At 49.7% G+C, this 9,438-nt stretch overlaps 1 protein-coding gene across 1 annotated transcript; it reads left to right on the top strand.

The window, feature by feature from the left end:
• On the top strand, window positions 1-8,260 carry kcnv1 (potassium voltage-gated channel modifier subfamily V member 1; the record flags this gene model as incomplete). The annotated part of the gene is given in 3 exon segments (XM_023964611.1): window positions 1-209; window positions 5,050-5,711; window positions 6,903-8,260. Coding segments are annotated over 3 exon segments (1,377 nt in total), but the record flags the coding sequence as incomplete, so codon positions are not given.
• Window positions 8,261-9,438: the final 1,178 nt, after the last annotated feature.

Raw genomic sequence — 9,438 nt, 5'->3', positions numbered from 1 at the left:
GTCGGCCGCCTGCATCCCCCACTAGACGTCCTCCTCATCAACGTAGGGGGGAGCCACTTCCAGCTGTCCCAGGAGCTGTTGGCGTCTCACCCCGAGACCCGGCTGGGCAAACTGGCCCGCTGCAGTCCAGACTCGGTTCTGGAGCTTTGTGACGATGCCGACTTCATGCAGAACGAGTTCTTCTTCGACAGAAACTCCCAAACCTTCCAGTAGGTGGCGCTTTTCCTCCCCGAGGCATGGAGGGGGAGGGGTGGGGGATCAGATCAGAGTGAAAAGAAATGTTCCAACACCTAAAGGCCCGTACACACCGGGACGAATATTCGCCAGCCGTTATTCGCCAGCGTTTTTTGTGTTCACACCCAGGCGACTTTCGCTGACGATGAGCAGAGCGAACATGCAATTTCATTCCCTGACATTAGATGGCGCTTAATGTAAACAGAAATACTCCTGTACACAAGGTGGCGCTGCGCAACTTTACGATTCTTAAAGTCGCTTTTCACTCAGAAGAAGAGAGCAAGTATTTACGCGCTTGTCAGAATCAAACAAAGAAAACATGAATATTTCCAGCCCCAGTAGCTCCAGTTCCAGTTCCAGAGATGAAGAAATTATTGTTCTGTGGAATGATGAAAGACGCCGGAGAAGACGTCGATTTTGGGTACATCCCATAGTTACAAGAAGAGAAGAACATGGGGAGTTTTATCGACTGGTACAAGAGCTGAAAATGTATCATGAGCGTTTTCGGGGATGTTTTATAATGTCCGTCATTATTTCTTCGCGGCAGTGTAGACGCTACTTGGCGTCTATCTTCTTCGCTGGTATGTGTGCTCAGCAAGGCAGTTTTATGTTGAGCGCCCCCAAGATGTGTTTTACTGTAACTTCAGAAGCTCCAGACACGTGTGCAAAAGCGCCATTCTCATTGGTCATTGGCCAACAGCTAGGCAGACAGATGAGAGCTGAGGGCCTCTTGTGTTGGACATATTTTACTTTAACAAGAGGGGTTATTAATCTTCAGACAAACCAGAGGTATGTCTGAATAAACCCCTTTTGGAATCGAGGCCAAACTTTATTAATTTCAATTATGTTTGAAAATCTTTGGTGTTGGACCGGACGGAAAAGGAAAGAAGGGAAGAAGAGAGAGGGACGTTAGAGAGAGGGGGGTAGGGGGTGATAATAGGGGGGGGGGGGGGGGGGTAAGACCATGAAGCAGCATAGAGCAGACAGGTTTACTGGTTGTTTATCATTACGGTACGGTTCAAATGTAGTACAAAAAGGGCGGGGCCTGTTCACACACATTCAAATGTTATAAACACACCTGCTAGCTGCAAAAATGTCCACATGTCGACATGTACACAAAACAGATAGTGTTCACACACGCATACTTATGCCTTAAAACCAACAAGTGTGATATATTTCAGTCATTCACGTGAGGGTCTGCAGGTAAACACGTGAAGGTCTGCTGGTGAACACGTGAAGGTCTGTAGGGGAACACGTGAAGATCAACTAGTAAACATGTGAAGGTCTGCAGGGGATCACGTGAAGGTTTGTAGGTATACACATGAAGATCTGCTGGTGAACATGTTAAGGTCTGTTGGTGAACACGTGAGGGTCTGCAGGTAAACACGTGAAGGTCTGCTGGTGAACACGTGAAGGTCTGTAGGGGAACACGTGAAGATCAACTAGTAAACATGTGAAGGTCTGCAGGGGATCACGTGAAGGTTTGTAGGTATACACATGAAGATCTGCAGGTGAACACGTGAAAGTCTGCAGGTTAACACGTGAAGGTCTGCAGGTGAACATGTGAAGGTCTGCAGGTGAACACGTGAAGGTTTGCTGGTGAACATGTGACGATCTACCAGAAAACATGTGAAGGTCTGCAGGTGAACACATGAAGGTCTGCAGGTGAACACATGAAGGTCTGTAGCTGAACATGTGAAGGTCTTCAGGTGAACATCTGAAGGTCTGCTGGTGAACACGTGATGGTCTGCTGGTGAATATGTGAAGGTTTTTAGGTGAACACGTTAAAGTCTGCAGGTTAACAAATGAAGGTCTGCCAGTGAACACGTGAAGGTCTGCTGGTGAACATGTGAAGATCTGCAAGTGAACACGTGAAGGTCTGTAGATGAACACGTGAAGGTCTGCTGGTGAACACGTGAAGGTCTGACGGTGAACACGTGAAGGTCTGCAGGTGAACACGTGAAGGTCTGTAGATGAACACGTGAAGTTCTGCTGGTGAACACGTGAACGTCTGTAGGTGAACACGTGAAGGTCTGCTGGTGAACACGTGAACGTCTGCAGGTGAACACATTAAGGTCTGTAGGGGAACATATGAAGGTCTGCTGGTGAACACGTGAAGGTCTGCAGGTGAACACGTGAAGGTGTTTAGGGGAACATATGAAGGTCTGCAGGTGAACATGTGAAGGTCTGTAGGTGAACACGTGAAGGTCTGTAGGTGAACACGTGAAGGTCTGCTGATGAACATGTGACGATCTACCAGAAAACATGTGAAGGTCTGCAGGTGAACACATGAAGGTCTGTAGGTGAACACGTGAAGGTCTGCTGGTGAATATGTGAAGGTTTTTAGGTGAACACGTTAAGGTCTGTAGGTGAACACGTTAAGGTCTGTAGGTGAACACGTGAAGGTCTGCTCGTGAACACGTGAAGGTCTGTAGGTGAACACGTGAAAGTCTGCAGGTTAACAAATGAAGGTCTGCAAGTGAAAACGTGAAGGTCTGTAGATGAACACGTGAAGGTCTGCTGGTGAACATGTGAAGGTCTGTAGGTGAACACGTGAAGGTCTGCTGGTGAACACGTGAACGTCTGCAGGTGAACACATGAAGGTCTGCAGGTGAACACGTGAAGGTCTGCTGGTGAACACGTGAAGGTCTGCAGGTGAACACATTAAGGTCTGTAGGGGAACATATGAAGGTCTGCTGGTGAACACGTGAAGGTCTGTAGGTGAACACGTGAAGGTCTGCTGGTGAACACGTGAAGGTCTGCAGGTGAACACATGAAGGTCTGCAGGTGAACACGTGAAGGTCTGCAGGTGAACATGTGAAGGTCTGCAGGTGAACACGTGAAGGTTTGCTGGTGAACATGTGACGATCTACCAGAAAACATGTGAAGGTCTGCAGGTGAACACATGAAGGTCTGCAGGTGAACACATGAAGGTCTGTAGCTGAACATGTGAAGGTCTTCAGGTGAACATCTGAAGGTCTGCTGGTGAACACGTGATGGTCTGCTGGTGAATATGTGAAGGTTTTTAGGTGAACACGTTAAAGTCTGCAGGTTAACAAATGAAGGTCTGCCAGTGAACACGTGAAGGTCTGCTGGTGAACATGTGAAGGTCTGCAAGTGAACACGTGAAGGTCTGTAGAGGAACACGTGAAGGTCTGCTGGTGAACACGTGAAGGTCTGACGGTGAACACGTGAAGGTCTGCAGGTGAACACGTGAAGGTCTGTAGATGAACACGTGAAGTTCTGCTGGTGAACACGTGAACGTCTGTAGGTGAACACGTGAAGGTCTGCTGGTGAACACGTGAACGTCTGCAGGTGGACACATTAAGGTCTGTAGGGGAACATATGAAGGTCTGCTGGTGAACACGTGAAGGTCTGCAGGTGAACACGTGAAGGTGTTTAGGGGAACATATGAAGGTCTGCAGGTGAACATGTGAAGGTCTGTAGGTGAACACGTGAAGGTCTGTAGGTGAACACGTGAAGGTCTGCTGATGAACATGTGACGATCTACCAGAAAACATGTGAAGGTCTGCAGGTGAACACATGAAGGTCTGTAGGTGAACACGTGAAGGTCTGCTGGTGAATATGTGAAGGTTTTTAGGTGAACACGTTAAGGTCTGTAGGTGAACACGTTAAGGTCTGTAGGTGAACACGTGAAGGTCTGCTCGTGAACACGTGAAGGTCTGTAGGTGAACACGTGAAAGTCTGCAGGTTAACAAATGAAGGTCTGCAAGTGAAAACGTGAAGGTCTGTAGATGAACACGTGAAGGTCTGCTGGTGAACATGTGAAGGTCTGTAGGTGAACACGTGAAGGTCTGCTGGTGAACACGTGAACGTCTGCAGGTGAACACATGAAGGTCTGCAGGTGAACACGTGAAGGTCTGCTGGTGAACACGTGAAGGTCTGCAGGTGAACACATTAAGGTCTGTAGGGGAACATATGAAGGTCTGCTGGTGAACACGTGAAGGTCTGTAGGTGAACACGTGAAGGTCTGCTGGTGAACACGTGAAGGTCTGCAGGTGAACACATGAAGGTCTGCAGGTGAACACGTGAAGGTCTGCAGGTGAACATGTGAAGGTCTGCAGGTGAACACGTGAAGGTTTGCTGGTGAACATGTGACGATCTACCAGAAAACATGTGAAGGTCTGCAGGTGAACACATGAAGGTCTGCAGGTGAACACATGAAGGTCTGTAGCTGAACATGTGAAGGTCTTCAGGTGAACATCTGAAGGTCTGCTGGTGAACACGTGATGGTCTGCTGGTGAATATGTGAAGGTCTGCAAGTGAACACGTGAAGGTCTGTAGGTGAACACGTGAAGGTCTGTAGCTGAACATGTGAAGGTCTGTAGGTGAACACGTGAACGTCTGCAGGTGAACACATGAAGGTCTGCAGGTGAACACGTGAAGGTCTGCTGGTGAACATGTGAAGGTCTGTAGGTGAACACGTGAACGTCTGCAGGTGAACACATTAAGGTCTGTAGGGGAACATATGAAGGTCTGCTGGTGAACACGTGAAGGTCTGTAGGTGAACATGTGAAGGTCTGCTGGTGAACACGTGAAGGTCTGCAGGTGAACACATGAAGGTCTGCAGGTGAACACGTGAAGGTCTGTAGGTGAACACGTGAAGGTCTGCTGGTGAACACGTGAAGGTCTGCAGGTGAACACATGAAGGTCTGCAGGTGAACACGTGAAGGTCTGTAGGTGAACACGTGAAGGTCTGCTGGTGAACACGTGAACGTCTGCTGGCGAACATGTGATGGTGAGCAGGGGAACATGTCACGGAAGTCGTAACGGTGCTCCTGTGTTTGGTTGCAGGTATGTGGTGAAGTTTTACCGCACAGGTCACCTGCACGTCATGGAGGAGCTTTGCGAGATCTCCTTTCTGCAGGAAATCAAGTACTGGGGTCTAGACGAGCTCTGCATCCACCCCTGCTGCCGAGAGCGCTACTACCGCCGCAAAGAGCAGAGGCAGTCGCTTGAGGAGCAGCAAGGGTTCGAGCCCAACAACCAGGATGAGGACTTTGTGGGAGCCGCCTGCCCGGCTCTCCGCCAGCGCCTGTGGGACCTTTTGGAGAAGCCCGAGTCGTCCTGTGCCGCTCGCACCGTGGGGTCACTCTCTATGTTCTTTGTGGTGCTGTCCGTCCTCAACATGGTTCTGATCTCGCTGGACCTGGGGCAGAACTTGGGTGGGTGGGGGCTGGGCGCCCCCTGGCTGCTGGATGTGCTGGAGTACGTGTGCGTGGTTTAGTTTACGGGGGAGTTGCTGGTGCGCTTCCTGTGCGTCCGGGACAAGTGCCGCTTTGGCCGCAGCATCCCCAACCTCATTGACCTGCTGGCCGTCCTGCCCTTCTACGTCACCCTGGCGGTGGAGAGCCTTCACAGGGGCACCACAGAGCTGGAGAACATGGGCCGGGTGGTGCAGGTGTTCCGCCTCCTGCGCTCACTGCGCATGCTCAAGCTGGGCCGACACTCCACAGGTGAGAAGACAATGGTCGTCAGAAGGTTTGGGTTTTGTTTCAGATGCTTTAAGAGGATGCGTTCACTGCAGGTCCTCTGTGTTCTGAAGTCTTACATGTCACGTGTTAGACCTTAAGGGGGACAGCACCTCCCGGGCTCCTCAGCAGGGTAGAGGAGTGTCAACCTGAATCTGCCAGGGGAGGAGCAGCTGGATCTCAGTGCATCATCACAAAATTCAGGGCTTCACTGCTGCGCCTATAATTGGTCATAACAGTGGTTCTGGTTCTGAGAGGTCCTACGGGCCAGCCTATATGGAGCGTACTGTGAAGTGTTTTCATGAGAGCTTCAGAGAAGCAGGAACCAGCATCTATGCTGACTGAATGGTATATGAGGTGATGGTTTCATAGGCACTACCCGCCGGTTTTGGATTTCCTCAGCAACATAGTTATTCTGGTAACCACACCCACATTCCTAATATGGTCATATAGTTTTGTTCAGCTTGAGCCAACGATTTTACACGTTTACAATATTCCAGAAAAAATGTGCGAGCAACAGGGAAACGCCCATTTTGAGAGCTCGCCACGCTAACGCTGTTCAAAATCTACAAAAAAGCAACATTTTTCCTAAGTAGCTTCCCATGATGCTCGAGGAATTCGGAGGCGGTAGATCTGAATCACTGGGAGTTTAAATTTGTAGAAGTTATTAAAAAAGATTTTTTTTAATTCAAGATGGCTGCATTTTCCTGAGGTCAAACAAGATCAGGACTATCCGGTTCTTGAGTCCAGGAACAAGACCAGGACTATCCGGTTCTTGAGTCCAGGAACAAGACCAGGACTATCCGGTTCTTGAGTCCAGGAACAAGATCAGGACTATCCGGTTCTTGAGTCCAGGACCAGGACTATCCGGTCCTTTAGTCCAGGAACAAGACCAGGACTATTTGGACCTTTAGTCCAGGAACAAGATCAGGACTATCCGGTTCTTGCGTCCAGGACCAGGACTATCCGGTCCTTTAGTCCAGGAACAAGACCAGGACTATTTGGACCTTTAGTCCAGGAACAAGACCAGGACTATCTGGTCCTTTAGTCCAGGAACAAGACCAGGACTATCTGGACCTCTAGTCCAGGAACAAGATCAGGACTATCCGGTTCTTTTTTCCATGAGCAAGAGACAGAAATCTTATTCTGGCTTCTGATTGTGATCTGCCTGTCCAGGTCTCCGGTGTCTGGGGATGACCATCATTCAGTGCTACGAGGAGGTTGGCCTCCTGCTACTCTTCCTCTGCGTTGGCATCTCCATCTTTGCCACCATGGTGTTTGCTCTGGAACATGATTTTCCTGCCACCACATTCACCAGCGTGCCGACCGCCTGGTGGTGGGCGACCACCTCCATGACCACGGTGGGCTACGGGGACATCCGTCCTGACACCGCGGTGGGAAAGGTGCTTGCCTTCTTCTGCATCCTGTCTGGCATCCTGATTTTGGCGCTGCCTATCGCCATCATCAACGACCGTTTCTCCGCCTGCTACTTCACGCTAAAGATACGGGATGCAGCGCTACGTCACGGCGAGATGTTGAAGAGGTTAGCCCGTGGCTCCGTGGGGGACAGAGGCCTTAATTTGAGGGACGCCTACACTCACAGCGTCCTGGAGATGCTGCGGCTGAAGGGCCGCGAGCGCGCCAGCACGCAGAGCAGCGGCGGAGACGATCTGTGGTGGTAGAACCGTGAGGACCTGTTTGCTGCATCTGTGGCACTTCTGGTGTTTCAGTGAAGAGGATTAGACTCCATCTGACGTTGTTTCAGCGGGAGGACGCCCTCTACACCTGGATGAGAGCAGAAGCTGGAATCCTGCAGAGATCTTCCTCTAACCCTTAGTTAGCTGTTGCCAATCGGTTCTTTTATTTCCAGCTGTTTTTGGTTCTTTATGATCAATCTGGGATTCAGACAGTATTCCACAGGGCTCAATCTGTCTGTCTTCCTTCAGGATCCACCCCTCCGTCAGTCCTTCTTCAAGCTCCACCCCTCTGTCTGTCCTCCTTCAGGCCCCACCCCTCCGTCTGTCCTTCTTCAAGCTCCACCCCTCTGTCTGTCCTCCTTCAGGCCCCACCCCTCCGTCTGTCCTTCTTCAAGCTCCACCCCTCTGTCTGTCCTCCTTCAGGCCCCACCCCTCCGTCTGTCCTTCTTCAAGCTCCACCCCTCTGTCTGTCCTCCTTCAGGCCCCACCCCTCTGTCTGTCCTCCTTCAGGCTCCACCCCTCTGTCTGTCCTCCTTCAGGCTCCACTGCAGCCTTCCAGCCTGGCAGTAGTGAGCTGCTCAAGGGCCTCCGGGACCCTCAGGTTACCACGGAGATGATGGTCAGACAGCAGCTGAGGGTCATCGCTGTGTGGCTCCGCCTCCTTAAAGTCTCAGACTGCACACCTGCCTCATGGTTCTGAGCCCCTCCCATCAGAGGGTGGGAAAGTTAGGGTCCAACTGTTTGGTTTTGGGTGGAGGTGGAGATCAGGGGGGTATTCCAGAATCAGGTTATGCTAGCTCCCACGGTACGTTTGAGGCTAAGGAAGTTGATAACCTCAGCTTTCGGTTCCAGAAATGGAGGAATGTTTCAGGGTAGGTCAAGTTGTCATGGCAACTCATGCTCTGAACATAACCTGGTCCGGAGCAGGTTTAGTTGAAGGTTAGTTTGTTTACAGAGAGGTGAGGCAGCATGGCGTGTCCATTTGAAGATGATTTAGTGGATGAAGAAGCTCAGATAATACTTTTTCCACCGTGAGAGGGTGATAAGACCACATATGGATGTTGGAAAGAGAAACTTTTTACTTTGATCTAATTTAATTATTTGCTTTAGTTATGGTTAAAATATTTTAGTCTGTTTTGTTTTCCTGTCAGAGAGGTGGGTGTCATCATCCTAAAATAATAATATTATCCCAATCCATCCTATTGTTTTGCCCTTTTTGGTTTGAATTTTTATTTGTATAACTACAGCAATATTTGTTTCTAACTTGTGATGTGATGATTAAAGGGGATTGATGGTTTAGGAGAGATATTTTGGGGATTCACTGTTAAAGCTTTGTTTTGTTTGTATAGGAACTGGAGTGGGCAGGATCACACAGTGTCTTGTTTTCTGTTTATTACCAGAACAAAGGGGGGCTTCTCTCCAAGAGGTAACACTGTGTCACACCATATTATTAACCAGCACAACGCAGAAAGCGACCGGTTATATAGATATGCGTCACAATGGAAACAGAAATGAGATCAGAAACTATTGATGGACGTATAATCTTCATCCGCCGTCATTAAAATCTCAGACTCCGTCTCACTGAAGCATAGCACTTTCTTTTTTTCGTTTCCATGGTGACTCCATAAATCTGCGATCCATTGAGAATGTCTTTATGTACCTGCTGTGCACGTGCATTAACCCAGGGTTACCAAGAGCGTAATTACGCTAACTCATATCCGGTCTGTTGGAACCGACATACCCAGAGTGAGCAAGCTCAGGACACTTCAGCCAGAGTTCAGGGTTAAAGTCAGGGGAGTTTAAACGGGCCTTCTGGAATACCCCCCTGGCAGAAGCTCTGGTCGACGCTCCCCACATGCTTTATGTCTGAGCATGCGCAATCATGAGCCTTCTGTCAGTCAGGACCATGAGGTTCCCGTCTAGTCCTGGCGCAGCACTGTGGGAGCGGGTTGGGGGTGTCAAGTTACCCCTCCCAGGATAAAGTCAGACCCCAGTTAGACCACAAACAGACAGGA

The sequence above is a fragment of the Oryzias latipes genome, chromosome 16 (assembly GCF_002234675.1).
Source record: "Oryzias latipes chromosome 16, ASM223467v1".
In the NCBI taxonomy this organism is placed as follows: domain Eukaryota; kingdom Metazoa; phylum Chordata; class Actinopteri; order Beloniformes; family Adrianichthyidae; genus Oryzias; species Oryzias latipes.
The sequence above is the reverse complement of the archived record's forward strand: the minus strand, read 5'-3'. Positions and strand labels throughout refer to the sequence as shown.